The following is a 21,376-nucleotide window of genomic DNA, read 5'->3' on the forward strand; positions in this document are numbered from 1 at the left end:
ATGTTAATTTAAATGTTGCTATGGTGTAAGAAACCAAGATTGTTGTATATACACAGTTTTATGTTATCCTTTGAAACAAGAGAAGTTGTCTTTCTATCTCTAACAATAAATGATCCAAAAATGAAGCTAAGGAAAGAATGTCATTTACATCTCCAAAATGACATCCTTAGGAATAAAGACAAACAGGGAATAGAAAGTACCAAATAACAAAAATTGCATGATGCTAATTTAAAAAAAATATCAAATATACAAAATGAATTGGATGATATCCCACATTTACAGCCGAGAAAGCTTACTATTAGCTTGTCCACACTACCACAGTGGACAATATATTCAATGCAATCACTGAAAATTCCAGTGATTTGCTTTTTCAGAATACAAAATTTAATTCTGAAATCTATGTACAGTTTCAAGGGATCTTGAATTCCCCAAACAACCACAAAAAAGAACGAAGTTGGGAGTCTCAGATTTCTTATTTCAAAACCTACTTTAAAGCTACAGTAACCAAAACAGTGCTGTGCTTCTGTGAGACTGACTTATGCGAGATCCGTGGAATAAGATGGAAGAAGCCACAAAATAAAACCTTGCATATGTGGACAAATAATTTCCAGGAAAAGCACCGAGAACATTCCATGTAGAAGATCCATTCTTCTAACAAGTGGTGCTTGGAAACCCAGATAGGCATTTGCAAAACAGGACCTTCCCTTAAACTGTGTTAAAAAATGAACTCAAAGCAGATCAAAGACCTACAGATAAAGCTAAAGTTGTAGAATTCTTGGAATAAGAAAAACCTTATGGCACTGGATTTGGTAATGGTTTTGTGGATATGACACCAGAGAGACAGACAACAAAACAGCAGGTAATCTGGGCTTCATCACAATGAAAAGCTTTTGGACATCAAAGATCAAAAACAGAAAAGGCAAACACAAATTGAAGAAAATATTCCCAATCATGTATTAGATAAGGGTTTAATATACAAACTACATAAAGAGCTCTTATAATTCAACCATACAGATCCTAAGTTTTAAAAGGGACATGGATTTAAATAGAAATTTCTCTGAAGATGGTATACAAGTGGCCAATATGCACATTAAAAGGTGTTAAACACTGATAGTCAAGAGAAATAAAAATCACAGTAACCATGAGATACTTAGTACGATGGCTATTATCAAAACAGGAGAAAGGAAGACAACTGGAAGATAAGAAGTAAAGTCCAGAATATGGAGACACGGGTGTCCTGTGTGCTGCTCAAGGTACAAAATGGTATGATCATCATGGAAAGCAGTTTTGTAATTTTTCAAAATTTTAAAAATAAAATCACATGATTCACTAATCTCTCTTCTGACTATATCCTCAAGGAATTTAAAGTAATAACTCATATTTATTTATTTATTTATTTATTAATTTAAAGCATCATTATTCATAGTAGTCTGATGCTGGAAGCAATGTTTGGTGGTTTGAATAGGTTTGGCCCTCATAGACTTGTGGGTTTGAACGTTTGGCCCATGGGGAGTGGCACTATTAGGAGGTGTGGCCTTGTGGGAGGAAGTGTTTCACTGTGGTTGTGGGCTTTGAGGTCTCTTCCTATGCTCAGGCTCCGCCCAGTGTACAAGAGACCCTTTTGCTATCTGCTGTGGGAGACAGTCTCCATCTGGCTGCCTTTGCATCAAGATGTAGAACTCGCCCTCAGAGACTAGTCTGCACAGGTGAGAGTGTGGACTACAGAAGCTAACAGCTTCTGGGAGAGGCAGAAGTCACACAGCATCTGGGGCAGACCCCGTTTCGGGCTCCAGACATCTGGGTACCTTCCCTGCCAGAGGAGAAGTATTTGCCCCGCCCGGGAGGGTTTTGCCGGAGTACCTGGGGGAGCCATTTTGGTCTGTGATCTCTCAGAGACTAGACTGTGTAGGTGAGAGTGCCGACTACAGAAGCTACACAGCTTCTGGGACAGGCCCTGTTTCAGGCCTTCATCTTCTGCCAGGAGGCAGGTCCGAACGCCAGATATCTGTGCACCTTCCCCGCAAGAGGAGAGCTTGCCTGCAGAGAGTACTCTGACCACTGAAACTCAGGAGAGAGCTAGTCTCCCAGGTCTGCTGATAGAGGCTAACAGAATCAGGGGAGGAACAATATCTAGCCAGAGACAACTATAACAACTAACTCCAGAGATTACCAGATGGCTAAAGGTGAAACATAAGAATCTTATTAACAGAAACCAAGACCACTCATCATCATCAGAACCCAGCACTTCCACCTCAGCCAGTCCTGGATACCCCAACACACCCAAAGAGCTAGACCCGGATTTAAAAGCATAGCTCATGATGATGGTAGTAGAGGACATTAAGAAGGACTTTAATAACTCACTTAAAGAAACGCAGGAGAACACTGCTAAAGAGGTACAAGTCCTTAAAGAAAAACAGGAAAACACAACCAAAAGGTAGAAGTCCTTAAAGAAAAACAGGAAAACACACAAGGTGATGGAATTGATCAAAACCATACAAGACCTAGAAAGGGAAGCAGACACAATAAAGAAAACCCAAAGTGAGGCAACGCTGGAGATAGAAACCTTAGGAAAGAAATCTGGAACCATAGATGCAAGCATCAGCAACAGAATACAAGAGATGGAAGAGAGAATCTCAGGTGCAGAAGATTCCATAGAGAACATGGGCACAACAATCAAAGAAAATGCAAAATGCAAAAAGATCCTAAGTCAAAACATCCAGGAAATCCAGGACACAATGAGAAGACCAAACCTACGGATAATAGGAGTAGATGAGAATGAAGATTTTCAACTCAAAGGACCAGCAAATATCTTCAACAAAATTATAGAAGAAAACTTCCCAAATCTAAAGAAAGAGATGCCCATGAACATACAAGAAGCATACAGAACTCCAAATAGACTGGACCAAAAAAGAAATTCCTCCCGACACATAATAATCAGAACAACAAATGCACTAAATAAAGATAGAATATTAAAAGCAGTAGGGGAGAAAGGTCAAGTAACATATAAAGGTAGGCCTATTAGAATTACAGACTTCTATAATTACAGTCTTCTCACCAGAGACGATGAAAGCCAGAAGATCCTGGACAGATGTTATACAGACACTAAGAGAACACAAATGCCAGCCCAGGCGACTATACCTAGCCAAACTCTCAATTACCATAGATGGAGAAACCAAAGTATTCCATGACAAAACCAAATTCACACAATATCTTTCCACAAATCCAGCCCTTCAAAGGATAACACCAGAAAAAAACCAATACAAGGACAGAAACTACGCCCTAGAAAAAGCAAGAAAGTAATCCTTCAGCAAACCTAAAAGAAGACAGCCACAAGGACAGAATGCCAACTCTAACAACAAAAATAATAGGAAGCAACAATTACTTTTCCTTAATATCTCTTAATATCAACCGACTCAATTCCCCAATAAAAAGACAGACTAACAGACTGGCTACACAAACAGGACCCAACATTTTGCTGCTTACAGGAAACCCATCTCAGGGAAAAAGACAGACACTACCTCAGAATTAAAGGCTGGAAAACAATTTTCCAAGCAAATGGTCTGAAGAAACAAGCTGGAGTAGCCATTCTAATATCGAATGAATTCAACTTACAAACCAAAGTTATCAAAAAAGACAATGAGGGACACTTCATACACATCAAAGCTAAAATCTCCCAAGAGGAACTCTCGATTCTGAATATCTATGCTCCAAATGCAAGGGCAGCCACATTCATTAAAGAAACTTTAGTAAAGCTCAAAGCACACATCACACCTCACACAATAGTGGGAGAATTTAACACACCACTTTCATCAATGGACAGATCATGGAAACAGAAACTAAACAGGGACACAGTGAAACTAACAGAAGTTATGAAACAAATGGATTTAACAGATATCTACAGAACATTTTATCCTAAAACAAAAGGATATACCTTCTTCTCAGCACCTCAAGGGACCTTCTCCAAAATTGACCATATAATTGGTCACAAAACAGGCCTCAAGAGATACAAAAATATTGAAATTGTCCCATGCTTCCTATCAGATCACCATGGACTAAGGCTGATCTTCAATAACAACATAAATAATAGAAAGCCAACATTCATGTGGAAAATGAACAACACTCTACTCAATGATACCTTGATCAAGGAAGGAATAAAGAAAGAAATTAAAGACTTTTTAGAGTTTAATGAAAATGAAGCCACAAAATACCCAAACTTACGGGAGACATTGAAAGCATTTCTAAGAGGAAAACTCATAGCTCTGAGTACCTCCAAAAAGAAACTAGAGAGAGCACACAGTAAGCAAATTCACCCAAGAGGAGTAGACAACAGGAAATAATCAAACTCAGGGGTGAAATCAACCAAGTGGAAACAAGAAGAACTATTCACAGAATCAACCAAACGAGGAGCTGGTTCTTTGAGAAAATCAACAAGATAAATAAACCCTCAGCCAGACTCACTAGAGGGCACAGGGACAGCATCCTAATTAACAAAATCAGAAATGAAAATGGAGACATAACAACAAACCCTGAAGAAATCCAAAACACCATCAGATCTTTCTACAAAAGGCTATACTCAACAAAACTGGAAAACCTGGATGAAATGGACACATTTCTAGACAGATACCAGGTACCAAAGTTAAACCAGGATCAAGTTAACAATCTAAACAGTCCCATATCCCCTAAAGAAATAGAAGCAGTCATTAATGGTCTCCCAACCAAAAAAAAGTCCAGGACCAGATGGGTTTAGTGTAGAGTTCTATCAGACCTTCAAAGAAGACCTAATTCCAGTTCTGCACAAACTACTCCACTAAATAGAAGTAGAAGGAACTCTACCCAACTCATTCTATGAAGCCACAATTACTCTGATACCTAAACCACAGAAAGATCCAACAAAGATAGAGAACTTCAGACCAATTTCCCTTATGAATATCAATGCAAAAATATTCAATAAAATTCTCGCTATTCGAATCCAAGACCACATTAAAACAATCATCCATCCTGACCAAGTAGGTTTTATTCCAGGGATGCGGGGATGGTTTAATATATGGAAATCCATCAACGTAATCCACTATATAAACAAACTCAAAGACAAAAACCACATGATCATCTCCTTAGATGCGGAGAAAGCATTTGACAAAATCCAACACCCATTCATGATAAAAGTTTTGGAAAGATCAGGAATTCGAGGCTCATACCTAAACATGATAAAAGCAATCTACAGCAAAACAGTAGCCAACATCAAATAAACGGAGAGAAACTTGAAATGATTCCACTAAAATCTGGGACTAGACAAGGCTGCCCACTTTCTCCCTACCTAGTCAACATAGTACTTGAAGTCCTAGCCAGAGAAATTCAACAACAAAAGGAGATCCAGGGGATACAAATTGGAAAAGAAGAAGTCAAAATATCACTTTTTTGCAGATGATATGATAAGTATATATGTGACCCTAAAAATTCCACCAGAGAACACCTAAACCTGATAAACAGCTTCAGTGAAGTAGCTGGATATAAAATTAACTCAAACAAATCAATGGCTTTTCTCTACACAAAGGATAAACAGGCTGAGAAAGAAATTAGGGAAACAACATGCTTCACAATAGTCACAAATAATATAAAATACCTTGGCGTGACTCTAACTAAGGCAGTGAAAGATCTGTATGATAAGAACTTCAAGTCTCTGAAGAAAGAAATTAAAGAAGATCTCAGAAGATGGAAAGATCTCCCATGCTCATGGATTGGCAGGATCAATATAGTAAAAATGGCTATCTTGCCAAAAGCAATCTACAGATTCAATGCAATCCCCACAAAATTCCAACTCAATTCTTCAACGAATTAGAAAGGACAATCTGAAAATTCATCTGGAATAACAAAAAACCTAGGATAGCAAAAACTCTTCTCAATGATACAAGAACCTCCGGTGGAATCACCATGCCTGACCTAAAGCTGTACTACAGAGCAATTGTGATAAAAACTGCATGGTACTGGTATATTGACAGACAAGTAGACCAATGGAATAGAATTGAAGACCCAGAAATGAACCCACACACCTATGGTCACTTGTTCTTTGACAAGGGAGCTAAAACCATCCAGTGGAAAAAAGACAGCATTTTCAACAAATGGTGCTGGCACAACTGGTGGTTATCATGTAGAAGAATTCGAATTGATCCATTCCTATCTCCTTGCACTAAGGTCAAATCTAAGTGGATCAAGGAGCTCCACATAAAACCAGAGACAGTGAAACGTATAGAGGAGAAAGTGGGGAAAAGCCTCAAAAATATGGGCACAGAGGAAAAATTCCTGAATAGAACAGCAATGGCTTGTGCTGTAAGATTGAGAATCGACAAATGGGACCTCATAAAATTACAAAGCTTCTGTAAGGCAAAAGACACTGTCAATAAGACAAAAAGCCCACCAATAGATTGGGAAAGGATCTTTACCAATTCTAAATCAGATAGGGGACTAATATCTAATATATATAAAGAAATCAAGAAGGTGGACTCCAGAAAATCAAATAACCCCATTTAAAAAATGGGGCTCAGAGCTAAACAAAGAATTCTCACCTGAGGAATTCCAAATGGCTGAGAAGCACCTGAAAAAATGTTCAGCATCCTTAATCATCAGGGAAATGCAAATCAAAGAAACCCTGTGATTGCACCTCACACCAGTCAGAATGGCTAAGATCAAAAATTCAAGTGACAGCAGATGCTGGTGAGGATGTGGAGAAAGAGGAACACTTCTCCATCGTTGGTGGGATTGCAAGCTTGTACAACCACCCTGGAAATCAGTCTGGCGGTGTCTCAGAAAATTGGACATAGTACTACCAGAGGATCCCGCAATACCTCTCCTGGGCATATATACAAAAGATGTTTCAACTGGTAAGAAGGACACATACTCCACTATGTTCATAGCAGCCTTATTTATAATAGCCAGAAGCTGGAAAGAACCCAGATGTCCCTCAACAGAGGAATGGATACAGAAAATGTGGTACATTTACACAATGGAGTACTACTCAGCTATTAAAAAGAATGATTTTATGAAATTCCTAGGCAAATGGATGGACCTGTGAGTGAGGTAACCCAATCGCAAAAGAACTCACATGATATGTACTCACTGATAAGTGGATATTAGCCCCGAAACTTAGAATACCCAATATGTAAGATACAATTTCCAAAACACATGAAACTCAAGAATAATGAAGACCAAAGTGTGGACACTTTGCCCCTTCTTAGAATTGGGAATGAAACCCCCATGGAAGGAGTTACAGAGACAAAGTTTGGAGCTGAGATGAAAGGATGGACCATGTAGAGACTGCCATACCCGGGGATTCATCCCATAATCAGCCTCCAAATGCTGATTGCATACGCTAGCAAGATTTTGCTGAAAGGACCCTATTATAGCTGTCTCCTGTGAGGCTATGCAGTGCCCTAGCAAACACAAAAGTGGATACTCACAGTCAGCTATTGGATGGAACACAGAGCCCCAATGGAGGAGCTAGAGAAAGTACCCAAGGAGCTGAAAGGATCTGCAACCCTATAGGTGGAACAACAATATGAACTAACCAGTATCCCCTGGAGCTCTAGCTGAATATGTATCAGAAGATGGCCTAGTCAGCCATCATTGGGAAAAGAGGCCCCTTGGTCTTGCAAACTTTATATGCCTCAGTACAGGGGAATGCCAGGGCCAAGACGTGGGAGTGGGTGGGTAGGGGAGTGTGGGGAGGGTCTGGGGGACTTTTAGGATAGCAAAATGTAAATGAAGAAAATACCTAATTAAAAAAATTTAAAAAAATGTAGAACTCTCAGCTCCTCCAGCACCATGTCTTTCTGGACGCTGCCATGCTTTCCTCCATGATGATAATGGACTGAACCTCTGAAATTGAAAGCCAGCCCCAATTAAATGTTGTCTTTTATAAGAGTTGCCTTGGTGTTGGTGCCTCTTCATAGCAATGGAGACCCTAACTAAGACACAATTCAAATGTCTATTGATGAGTAAGTTGGAAAACATACTGTGCATACAAACAATGGAATATTAGCCTTATAAAGGAAGGAAATTCTGACATATGTTGCAATGTGTATAAAACTTGAAGACACTGTGCTAAGTGAAATGAGCCAGGTACAGGTCTTACTTAAGGTTTCATTGCTGTGAAGAGACACCATAACCAAGGCAACTGTTATAAAGGAGAACATTTCATTGGAGCTGGCTTACAGTTTCAGAGGTTCAGTCCATTAACATCATGGTAGGATGCACGGCAGTGGTCAGGCAGACATGATGGTGGAGAAGCCAAAAGTTTTACATCTTGATCCAAAGGCAGCAGAAGGAGACTAGATGTGTTTCAGACTGGATGTAACTTGAGCATTTAAGACCTCAAACTCTCACCTCCACAATGACACACTTCCTCTAAGAAGGCCACACCTCTTCCAACAAGGTCAAACATCCTAATAGTACCACCCCCTATAGCCAAATATTCAAACACATGAATCTCTAAGGGCCACACCTATTCAAACCACCACATGTAGCAACACAGATATAAGATGGCCCTATTTATATCTGATACCTTGGATGGTCCCTCTTCTAGAGACTGAAAACAGAAAACTGTTCACTGGGAGCTGAGGGTGGGTGAGGGATGGAGAATCAGGAAGGATTCCTGAAAGAGTATGGGGTTTTGCCTGTCAGAAGAAGAACCATGGTCCGGAGACAGATGGTACTGGTGGATGCTCAGCAACGTGAATGCATTTAAGGCCACTGATGCTCTCTTAATGTCAGGACAGGGGTACATTTTACTTCACGAATATTTTACCAGGCTAATTCTAATTTTGTTTAGGGGAATATGGCTTTCAAAACAGGAGAATGTGAACTATGGCAGTATATCTCTTTTTGGGGTGGCAAAAAAAATCAAGCATCATTTGCACAAAACTTTTCAAGGCTGACTGGTTCATGCTTTATCGACTTAGCTATTAAGCATGTGGTATCATGGTAATTCAGTTTTGTATCCTGTTCTGTCTGGAAGCAAAGTGACCGGACCTAAAAAGAGTTTTTTTTGTTTGTTTTTTGTTTTTGTGTTTGTTTTTTAACAGTAGTCGAGTAAATCAAAATCTGTTATTCAGATGGAAGGGTCTTTTTTTCCCCCTTTGTATTCCACAATGAATTTTTAAAAAGTCCTAACCCTGAGCAAAAACACAGAACAAAAGTCATTTGCAGCAGGTGCTCTAATTACACCCATCAAACCTGTCACTCCACTGTGCAGACAGTGGAAAACCAATTAACAACTACAAGCTTAGGTGCTCAGAGTGGTGGAGAGTCAAACAGGATGTTGGCGATGGAGGTACGTGATTCCCAAGCCCGTCTGTGGGAGCTCCTGGGTTTGAGGAGCCTTCCCTCACACTGCCCATGTTTCTCAGACAAGTCCCGCTGCAGAATGTTCCAGCACTGATAACCACTTGCCTTCTTCCCTCATGGGGTCTGAATGAAATGAGGGCCCACTTTTCTCGACCCAAGAGTATCATGGCGGAGCCTCTGCTTTGGATGTGTCCTTGTTTGTGGAGGTGAGTCCTGATGCTGACTGACTGAGTGCGAGAGAGGTCACATCGTTGGCCTCATACAGTCCTGCAGGCTCTGTGGAGACTGGAGGCATGCCAACACATGCCAGTACAAGGTAACCTGGATGGGCCTACACGCCTTGCGCTGGCTAAGTTTTATGGCAACTTGATGTAGGCTAGAGTCATCTCAGAAGAGAGAACCTCAATTGAGAAATGCCTTCAGAAGATGGGCTATGGGTGGAAAAGTCTATAGAACATCTTCTTAACTTATGATCAATGGGGGAGGGCCCAACCCTCGTGGGTGTGCTATCCCTGGTCTGGTGGTCCTGGGTGCTGGTAGAAAGCAGGCTGAGCAAGCCATGAGGAATAAGCTGGCACACAACCCTCCTCAGGCCTCTGCATCACCTCCTGCCTCCAGGTTCCCACTCAGTTGGAGTTCCTACCTTGGCATCCCTCAGTGAGCTGTGATTCAGGATCTGTAAGCCAAATAAATGCTTTCCTCCCAGGTTGCTTTTGGTACTGGTGTTTTATCATAGCAATATTAGCCCAAAATAAGACACGGCTGAAATTAACATAAAAATTAAATTGTGTGATACCCTGCTTTAGAGTCAGAGTGTTCCTAAGGGTTGGCTGCTAAATATAGTATGCAAAGCAAGCAACATCAACAACAACAACAGACAAACAAAACACCCCACAAATGTTTACAGAATCCGCTGGTATCCAGCTTGGAGGAATCGAAACTCTCTAACAGTAGAATGAGGTAGACTATGAGGAATGTGAACTCTAACAGATTTCTGTGTTGGATTGGGCTCTATGGCACTCTTAGCAATCTGCAAGGCTGCTACTCCACCTCCTTGACCTGTTTCATGTCTGCAATGTTTGGTCTCTTCAGTTCCATGCTGTAGAAGGCTCAGTCATACCACCTGCATTTCTTCAAATAGCATGTAGTGTTTAGTATGGAATCTTTTACAAAATTGTTAGTCAATGAGTAATTTTCAAATAAACTCTTGAATATATATGAGGACACACACATATATGCACACACACACACATATGCACACACACACACATATGCACACACACACACACACACACACACTCACTCGTGCACACACACAGGCCAGATAGATAACCTGTGTAAAGTAATTAACATTGCATGAGAAAGTGACTGCTTTGCACGGCTGTCTCACCAGCCAGCATGTGCCGAGGGGTTTTCCTAGCTGGGTTTCTTTACCTCCACAGATAGATGGGTGAGGCGGGTCACAAGACCTTCATCTGAGTATTAGCTGTTCTGTACTGCCTGATAATTTAGGTCTGGAAAGACTAAGGGGGGAGGATTCTCCAACGAAGTAGCTACCTGGGAGCCCTCTTCCCTGCTGGACAAAGGATTTCCAGGTGTGGCCGGTCGGGGAAGGAATATTCCATGTTCCAGTAAATAATTTATGCTTGAAAGAAAGCCAAATAAACTCAATGGCTTCCCAGAGTGAACTTTAGCAGAATAGTGCCTCAATTTGTGATTGGGACCTTAGGAGGAGGGGTAGCCCTTGTTTCTATCTCCCCAGGGAAAGAAATTTGAGTTACAGTGATAGACACTCAACGAATATTGAAGAAAACTGAGATATTAAAAAGAAGAAACAATTAGACTTCAATGAAATCATAATTAATAAAAGAAGCTAGTCTCATTGGGCAGGCTCCTATAATGTCCAATTTTGGGTCTCTAACTGGGAGACTTGTGACCCCAAGTGCTCTTGGAGCTTTGAGGAGCTGAGGACACAGGGGCTCCTTCTGCCTGGAAGCTGTGTCTGGGAGGGAGGAAGGGAGACCTAGACATAGCACCGAGATCTAGCAAGCTTTTGCTGTGCCCCATGAGAGCCACTCAGCCCACTAACACCGCCTGCCTTTCCATTCTTCTGGGTGTTAGGCTCATTCCCAAGCACTGTGTGGACGACAGAAGAGGGTGGGAGGGGAAAGGCCATGATAACGGCTGTCAATGTGGACTTCCAAAGTAGGGAGAGCAGGGTGCCCATGTGTGTGTGAGACAGTCTCTCTAATGGAGCCCTGGCTAGCTTGGAATTCACTGAGTAGACCAGGTTGGCCTTGAATTCACAGAAGTGGCCTGCTTGGCTGATACAGTTTCCCATAGAACTCCTGAAGAATTCTACCCGTGTTAGGAATAGAAGAGTTAGTCCCTCAGCCCTCAGTGTCCTGGGCATTGCCATGACACATCTTTCTTATGACATTTTTTTATTCCCTTTACACATTTGTAACATGCTTCAAATTGTAAATACGAAAAACAGGCAGAGTCTCTCCGTTGGTATCAGGAAGACAGCCATATACAGAGCAATCTAAGTTTAAATAAAACCCCTAAGACACATTTGCCTGCCCCTTCGATTTCCTTCTATTTCCTCTTCTATGAAACAAACCACAACTTCTAACCATCACACTTAAAAGTACTGTTCAGTGACATTTTCTTCTCATTACAAACAGAAGACAAACCCAAATATACCTGTCTATGTCAACCAAGCTAGAAACCAACGAACGTTCTTAGAAAGTAAAGGCTACCTTAAGCTTTAGTGTTTATCATTTAAAAAAAAAAAAATCAAGTTAGAAATAACACCAGGGGGCTGGTGAGATGGCTCAGTGGGTAAGAGCACCCGACTGCTCTTCTGAAGGCCCAGAGTTCAAATCCCAGCAACCACATGGTGGCTCACAACCATCCCTAACAAGATCTGACTCCCTCTTCTGGTGTGTCTGAAGACAGCTATAGTGTACTTACATATAATAATAAATAAATCTTTAAAAAAAAAAAAAAAAAAAGAAATAACACCAGATTTCGACTCTTCTCCATAAATACTCAAAATCAGTTAATATTCTACTGCACACACGTTTTAGACGTGGGCGAGCCCAGTGGACCGATGTTCTGCCATCGCACAGCCCAGGCCAGAGCAGAGGCCGCTTAGAGAGTTCGCACTTACCGGCTGGTGATGGTCAGGAGCGCAGGAGAGCAGTAATAGCCACTCGAAGCCTCCTCAAAGCTTCGCAGGACTGTGTCGATTTTGTAACAAAATCTGCCGTGTCTCTCCCAGCCCTTAGGGGGTGAAAAACAAGACCCAGAAAGAAAGGACACAATGTGATTTAGTTAAATGCCCGGAGAGCCCCTCCTTCCCACTTGCTCCACCTTCTTTTCTGACTTGGAGTTTTATTTCCATAGAGCTCTATGTTTGTTCCCTCTGGAAATGCCACCAGTCACAGCCCGGTCCACATTTAATTAAATACTCAGTTTACATTTCAAAAAAATATAACCATCTTAAAAACAAACACAACTGAAAACAATGGGGAAACCCTGCAAAAACAAACAAACAAAGCAATAAGGAGATACTCACGCAAGAGCCACCATTCTTTTTCTTAGGCTCACAGAATTTCTTTCAAATGGATGTGATGTTTGGGTTAAAATATAGTATTGACCATGGAGGGAGGATGGTTTGAATTGGTTTGAATTCTGGGTTCCCCACTAAGCCACTTTATTTATAAATAATGGATGTGCTTTAAGAGACATAATCTCTCCGCATCTAGTTTCCTCATCTGTGGGCTGAGGGTAAGAATAACGTCCATGGCTGTCCCAAGGAGCAAAGGAGAAAAGGCAGGGGAATCCTTGAGTGGGGGAAAACGCGGAGGAGCAGTGAGGCCCGGCCTGTAGGTAGTGCGGAGTGTGATGGATGGAGTTTTCAGTTTGATTTCACAATAGCTGTTTTGGGTTCCTAGGGGCTTAAGTAGAGTTGCTAACAGGTTGGTCATCTGGGTCTATACTGAAGTTTACCTAGTTCTTCTGTAATCTGAGGCACTTTTTCGTTGCTGCTGCCACTGCTGCCGTTTTGAGTCATGGTAGCCCACACCTGTCTAAACTGTCACCTCCTAAGTTGCCTAGGCTATACTCAAACTTCTGCCACAACATCCTGCGAGTTGGGACTACAAGAGCCATTGAGTCCAGGTAAAGCAACTGTTTTTTGTCTTTTTTTTTTCCATGCTGTGCATGGAACCCAGGGGTCTTTGCACACTTGGCAAGTCCTTTGCAACTGAGCTACATCCCCAGCCCCCAGGACAGTCTTGTTTGGCTCATAATGTTTCCAAGTAGAAACTAACTCCCTAATACAGACACACACACGCACACACACACACACACACACACACACACACACACACATACACACACACACACACACACACACACACACATACACACACACACACACACACACACACACACACACACATATATATGGCTAAGGTTTTTCCCCCCAAATTAAGTGATTGTCCTTTGGAGTAGTAAGAATGTAAGTTTGGGGACTTAGATGAAGATGAAAATGTGTAGCTCTGTCAGTTAGCAGTAGGAGCAAGGTAGGGCAGGTCTCTTCCTTAAAATCATATCGTGAAGTGGCTATTCATTTATTCTAGCACACCTGACTTCACTTCTGCTTCCTACACCACCAGGTCACATGACTCTGTCTGTCCGTGTTTGCTTCCTCACCAGTTTAAAATGCTCATCATTTTGTGCCCTGTCAGTGAACACCACCAGCTTTTGATCAGACACAAGATGATTTCTAGGATATTTCTTGGAAAAGGTCTTAGTTCTGTGGTTAATTGCAGAACACTTTAGAAATTGGCTAATTCAGCTAAAACAACACCGCAGTAACCAAGCCAACTCACTGGTCCGTTTTCCTCCTGTCTGTTCTGGGGCCAGACTCAGCCCCTCAGGTGCCCCTGGGCTGTCCTTGGAAGGACAGGAGGAAGAGTGACTTATATTTGACTTTTCTGACAAAATATTTCTTATTTAATAGTAATTTTTTGGCTAATAAGATGGAAGCATTGCTCACACAGCCCAACACCCCAAAATTACTCAGCGGGAAATAAAAATTACTGTTTTGCTTTTGAGGTAATCAATGTTTTTGTTTTTAAATTGTTGCTGTTTTGTTTTTTAGATAGGGTCTTATTATGTAGCAAGGCTGGCCTGGAACTTGCTATAGAGTTCAGGCTGGTCTCAAATTTATGATCTTCAACAGCTTCTTGAGTATTAGGGTTGTAGTACATGCCTGGCTTCTGGACTCATTCCATAAATTAATTATACATGTGCCAATTACTTAGCAAGTTTTACTGAAACAATGAGCTAAAACAAAACAAAACAAAACAAAACAAAACAAAACAAAACAAAACAAAACAAAACATTAGGAAGCCATAGCCCTAAACTGATACAAAATAAAACATGGCAGTGCTCGCAGTACTCACCGCTGGACATCCGGACTGCTCATCAGCAGGGACTTGCCCTGCTTTCTTACAAATATAAAAGAGTCTTTCTTTACAATCTTTCACTTTCCAGCGTCCGTCCTAAAGGGAAAAGTGTCACAGGATGAATGAGTGAACTCCGGACAGGACGTTGCTCAGTCATGAGCAGAGCTCTGAATAGCAAGTGTTCCCAGTGGGTGGTGTTCCAGAACCCTGCATGGTCACACAACAGCCTGGTAGCTGCTTCTTGCCTGAGGCAGTCTGCTCGGGGTCCAGACCTGGGTGGACCCCAGTGAGGTCCAGAGCTGGGTGGTCCCGAGTGAGGAAGGGATTTGGTTGGTGCTGGGAATACGCAGAAACTGCCATGACTCGTCCCCAGGGTTAAAATTCATGTTCAACTCCAACGTCCTTCCTCACTAAGCTTCCTCTTTAATTAATCAAATATTGTTATTTTTTTGAGAGTAGATCTTAACTTTGCAGTTTCAGGCTCAGGCTAGAACTCAGAACACAGCCTAGATTTGCTCCAGCTCAGCAGTCTTCCTGCCTTGGCTTCCTAAGTGCTAGGGCTAGGATTACAGATATTCCCCGGGCCCAGCGTTCTTCTCTCCTTTCCTGTCCCTCCCTCCCTCCCTCCCTTCTTCCCTCCCTCCTTCCCTCCCTCCTTCCCTTCCTTCCTTCCTTCCTTCCTTCCTTCCTTCCTTCCTTCCTTCCTTCCTTCCTCCCTCCCTCCCTCCCTCCCTCCCTCCCTTCCTTCCTTCTCCTCCTCCTCCTCCTTCCTCTCTCTCTCTCTCTCTCATTGGTGTATATATGGTGAATGTACATGTTCATGTGTATGCAGATATGTATATGTTGGGGGTTGGGTGTGTATGCACGCATGTAAACCAGAAGTTGACATTGCATGGCATTCTCAATTGCTTTTCTCATTTTTTGAGCAATGGCCTCTCATTGAACCTGAGCTGATCATTTGGCTAGGCTGGCTTGCCAGTGAACTCTAGGGAACTGCCTGTCTCCTTCCTCCCCACTGCTGGGGTTACAGACCCGACACCATGCCTATGCCTTTACAAGTATGCTAGGAATTCGAACTCAGGTGCTCACGCTTGCTGAGAAAGTACTGTATACTCAGGGAGGCCTCTCCCCAGCCCCAGCTTCCTCTTCATATACAGACCCTTTAGGTCTTTTCTTATGTCTGCCTAAATCAGTGCTTCTCAACCTATATCATGAGCCCTTTGTGGGGTCATGTATAAGATGTCCTATACATCATATATTTACATTATATTTTATATCAGTAGCCAAATGACAGTTATGAAGTAGCAACAAAAATAATTTTATGGTTGGGAGTCACCTCGGCATGAGGAACTGTATTAAAGGGTCACAGCACTGGGAAGGTTGAGAACCACTAGTCTAAAGCTTTTCTCAGATCCTTTACTGATAATAATATAGTAGTGAACAGATCAAAATAGTGTCTTCCCAGACGACCTGGAAATCCTAACACAAAACAGATTATTAGGTGAAAACTACTCAGTTCAAATTTCAGGCGGTGCTTTGGTGTTCAGGATTTTAGGGGGATATATGGGGTCCTTTGACTGCCTTCAGGGAAATACTATGTCAGGACCAACATCATCACCAGTAAGAGAAGTGCCAGGCCTCTCCATGGAACCTGCCAGAAAATGATTTTCTGCTATAGGACAGTGTCAGACACCCTACAGGTGCTTGGTATCTGTTGGGAGGAAGTGTGAATGAGCTCTCACCTTCAAATTTAGGTGTGAGATAGATTTATGTAAAGTTAGTGATTGTAATTATTCATATAATAATAATTATTATATTCATACTGAGAACTGTTTGATGGAAGTAAATGTTAATTTCAATGCTCCATCTGCTTACTGTTTAAGGAGTTTATATGCTGCAAAAAAGAGGAGGTGCTGCAAAATCTCTCAGAGCACGATTGTTCTGACCATGCAGCAATACTGCCTAGTTAGGGTTACTAGTGCTGTGATGAAACACTATGAGCAAAAGCAGTTTGAGGAGGGAACGGCTTATTCAGCTTACACTTCTGTATCACTGTTCATCCTCAAGGAAGTCAGGACAGGAACTCAACAGGCAGGAACCTGGAGGCAGGAGCTGACGCAGAGGCCATGGGGTTGCTGCTTACTGGCTTGTTCCCCATACTTGCGCAGCCTGCTTTCTTATAGAACCCAGGGTCACCAGCCCAGGGATGGCACATCCCATAATGGTCCTTCTCCATCAATCACTAATTAAGAAAATGCCCAACAGCCTGATCTTACGGAGGCATTTTCTCAATTGAAGTTCCCTCATCTCAGACAACTCCAGCTTGTGTCAAGTTGACCAAAAAACCCCGAAACAAAACAAAAAATAGGCAGCACAAATATCAACATTTGTCCTCATTTTCTTAAAATTAATCCCTATTTAGGAATTAGAGAGCACAATTAAAATAAGCCAGACATAAAGACCATAAAGACAACTATCCCATGTTTCTCTCTTATGTGGAATCTAGGCTTTACACACACACACACACACACACACACACACATACACACACACTCACTCACTCACATATACACTCACACACACATTCACATACACTCAAACACATTCACACATTCACATACACTCACACACATTCACACACTTACATTCCCATACGCATTCACACACTCACACACCCTCAATTCTCACACACTCATACACTCATACTCTCACACACACATGTACTCACACTCGTACATACATATATCACACTCACACTCTCACATTCACACACATGCTCACATGCACTCACACTCTCACACACTCACAAGATGAGGACTCCTGGAGGAAAGAGAGAGGACTAGTGTCAGGAAGAAGGAGATGACAGGGTAATGAGGTCTGACATGGTTAAAGCACGTGACATGCTTGAACAAAAAGTCATGATGAACCCATTAATGTGTACAGCGAATATACACTAATTAAAACAATCCCTATCCAAATGTTAGCTTTCCCTCTATAAATATGGTAAGTGAAATAGTCACACCAGACAATAGGAAATGAGGTCACCTTAATTATCTAAGAACCCCTGACTCAAACACCATCAACTCCTGAAAATGTGCTAGGGTTCAGGAGAGCTGCATCCATGACAGACATCTAAAGAAGTTGCTGCTGCTTCCTTCCCAAATGCCACTCAGACCCACACTGGTGGCATGTATAATTATGAGTGCACATGTTTCTGCAAGTCTCAAAAGATACAGAAGTGAAACTTGTCAGAAAAGTAAGCGCTTTGAAATTTTCATGTTTGGTTGCTACAATTATTTTGTCAAGCTACCTAAGTAGCATTTAATGAGCTGTTTCTTGGGGGGGAACTTGACACCACATCCTGTGGCTAGAAAGAATGAGGACACCCATCAAGTCCTGGAGTCTCCTTAAACTCAGCCAGTGCTCCCCACAGCTGTTTGAGCAAAGAGAGGCTATTTTTTCAAAATGTTTAATAAACTATTCAGATGGTTCAGACTAAAGCTATTTCTGCAAATCTGACATCTTGGATAAAGGGCAGACAAGAGTGTGCATAATGCCAAGGTCGCTAGCTCCATTCTGGTCATGTGAGAGTGAGATTTGGCATTGATCCATGGTCTTCAAAGAGGTGTTTATAAGCTACGGGAGCTTTAAAACCATCACTTTCCAGTGTAACCTTCCAGCCTTCCTCCTCCCTATCTCTCCAGCAGGATGGTCTACCTCACCACTGTCTACCAAAGTGGTGTTCATTCAAGTAAAAACCAACCAAACAAAATTTGTTTCTGGCCCTCCACAGCCAATTTAGTTAGCAATGAATCTTGTTATTTGAGACACCTTGAATCTTTTTTCTTCTCAGCATAGTAACTACACTAGGTCAACCATGGAATAGCCTTCAAATAGTTTCTCAGCTTCTGTTTTGTCCAATACATTCTGTACATTATGACCAAAGTTATTTTCAAGTCAGGTTTTTCCACTGGATCCTTGAAACACTCTGATGGCCTTGGTATATAAGTCTATATTTTATTATTCCTCTTGTCCCATGTCCTATCACCGCCTTACTAATGGCCCCGTGTTTGGCTATTGAAGACGACAGATCTTCACTAACCTTCAGAACAATGTGTACCTGCCTGGTTTTAGGGGAGGAAGCAGCAACGATCTCTCTAGGGCTTTGCCTACCTTTGTGTTTTTCTTAGAATGATTTTCCTCTGTTGTGTAAGGGTTTTTGCTTCTTTGAAGTCCTAACTTAAACACCAGATGTTCAGAGAGGTTTCCCACCCCTTTCCTGTCTGCAGCTCCCGCTCTGATGCCAGCTTTGTCTTTCTTTCCTCAGAGTTACCATGTGCATAGTAACAAGCATGGGAGCCCTGTGAAGTGTAGGAACTGCCTCTCTTGGTCTCGACCACGACCCAAGTCCCTAGTATAGGTGAGTCTCGGTATCAGTGCCACAAAACTGACCACTGATCAAATGAATCAACTTACAGATTCCTCGGCTGAGACACACAGTTGTCTTCTGTTTGGAAGAATTCGAGGCTCCAGAGGGTACCAGTTAGTAAAGATGACAGAGGAGCCACTGGACCACTCAAAGGAGACTGGGATTTTATTGCTACTCAAACCAATCCACGTTTCTGATGCATTTTCTGTAAGAAATACATAGAGATTATAAGATATTGTTTGCTTATTTTTATGGCACATGCAGGTTATTAGTAAGCTATACTCACTCACATGTGATTCTTTTTGTTTATGTGATAAATCTTATTTGGGACTCACTACGGAGTACTTGTCCAGTCCTCTCCCCTCCCCTAATATCCAGGTTTGCTCAATATAGGTCTTCTAAGGAAGGTGGAATGTGAGCTAAACCAAAAGCAAGCACTGGCCGGAGCAAGTCAGAGTTCAGGGACTCCAGAATGTGGGCTCCTCCTGTGCGAAAAGTGACCTGAAATATCTAGTTTTGCTTTTGCGTAGAGAAAAGGAAAGTTAAGAGGCTAATTGGATTTTGGAAAGGGGAACATTAAAATCACTACCACCATCACCACTATCACCACTATCACCACTATCACCACCACCACCACCACCACCACCACCACCACCACCACCACCACCACCACCCAAACTCTTTTAACATGGTGTAACTTGTGTGTTTTTTCTTCTCTCCCTCCCCCTCAGCCCCTCTCAATAAAACAAGCAGAAGCTCCCCACAGCTTACACAGAACAGTGGGGTTGCCAGAGACACAAACAAAACCTCAGAGCCCCATGGATGCAGTGAGAAGCAGTAGGCAGCAGAGAGGCTTCAAGTGTCCTTGTTGATACAGGGGACACTGCAGGATTCTTTTAATCCCAAATGCAAAGGATTAGGGAAAATGACCTAGAAGTATTTGTGTGTGCGAACTAAAGTCTAACATTGAAAAGGTCACCAGCCAGAGCGTAGGGATTTTTTTGTTAAACATTGGAAAATGAAGGTATAATTTCAAGGAATTTTTTTTTTTGGGAACGACACCATGCTTAATGTATAACATGGGTAGGGGTGGGGGTGGGGCAGCTTGCTCTGAAGAAAGGAAGAGGGAAGGCTCAGGAGCCTGGAACCTCGGGTATGACACACAGCCCGAAAACCACTGAGGCAAATGAAGTCAAATTATTTACCTAAGACATTACCTTTAGGAGAGTATAGCACATGGCTGCCCAGCAGCCATAGGCTGACTTATGGGTTTAGGGTTCAGATAGAAGTTCTAAGGAATGGCTTTATGACTTCTACCCCTTGAGATTCTTTTTCATGTATTTTTTTTTAATTTTGAGAATTTAATGTGAGTATTATGTTTACATTGTTTCTACCCACTTCTCTCTCCATCGATTCAGTGTTCCACTGTACCCACTCTCAAATTCATTATATATATGTATATGATGTATATGTATATGTGTATAATCTACTGAGTACATTTAGTGTTGCTTGTATGTACATGTGTTTAGGGCTGACCATTTGGGACTGAATCACCTCTCATCCCTGAAGAAAACTGATCCTTCATCTCTCTGTAGCCATTGATTGGCTATAGCTCTTCATCTAGGACTCTGTGAGACTTCCCCTATCTATGTTGTCATCAACTGGTGTTGTCATTACACAGATCTTGTTTAGTCAGCTATATTGTTAAGATTTCATGTGTGCCACTTCCCTATCATATCTATAAGCAGCATCTCACAGCAGACATCCTGGTTTTCTGGCTCTCAGAATCTTTCTGTTCCTTCTTCCATAATTTTTCCGAAGCCTTAGGTGTATGGGTTGGGTTGTATAGGTTGGGCCAAAAAAAAAAAAAAACCACATATCTATTTGACAAATGTAAATATGTTACATAGCTTCTGAATATATGACTTAAAAAATCCAGTGAATTGTGTTTCTGTGTATTTTTCAGAAATTTTGACTTTATGTTTAAATATATATTCCATATATATTAGTGTATATATCATATATATACACCATAAATTATCACTTTAAAATAATTTAACTTGTTTTCAACTCTAATTAAAAGGTAGTTACTTATACTATTTCATAGACCTTGAGGCAAAGTCTTTAG

At 41.6% G+C, this 21,376-nt stretch overlaps 1 protein-coding gene across 2 annotated transcripts in view; it reads right to left on the reverse strand.

Moving 5' to 3' along the window:
* The window catches only part of Pla2r1 (phospholipase A2 receptor 1), a 135,784-nt gene that overhangs the window by 65,201 nt on the left and 49,207 nt on the right, over nt 1-21,376 (reverse strand). For both annotated transcript variants that reach the window (NM_008867.2, XM_006498928.4), the window contains 3 exons: nt 19,296-19,453; nt 14,817-14,915; nt 12,512-12,624 (listed from right to left, as the gene is read on the reverse strand). In NM_008867.2, coding sequence (NP_032893.1) covers nt 12,512-12,624; nt 14,817-14,915; nt 19,296-19,453 — 370 coding nt within the window. The remainder of the gene's footprint in view (nt 1-12,511; nt 12,625-14,816; nt 14,916-19,295; nt 19,454-21,376) is intronic.

Source organism: Mus musculus, chromosome 2 (assembly GCF_000001635.26).
Source record: "Mus musculus strain C57BL/6J chromosome 2, GRCm38.p6 C57BL/6J".
NCBI classification, from domain to species: Eukaryota; Metazoa; Chordata; class Mammalia; order Rodentia; family Muridae; genus Mus; species Mus musculus.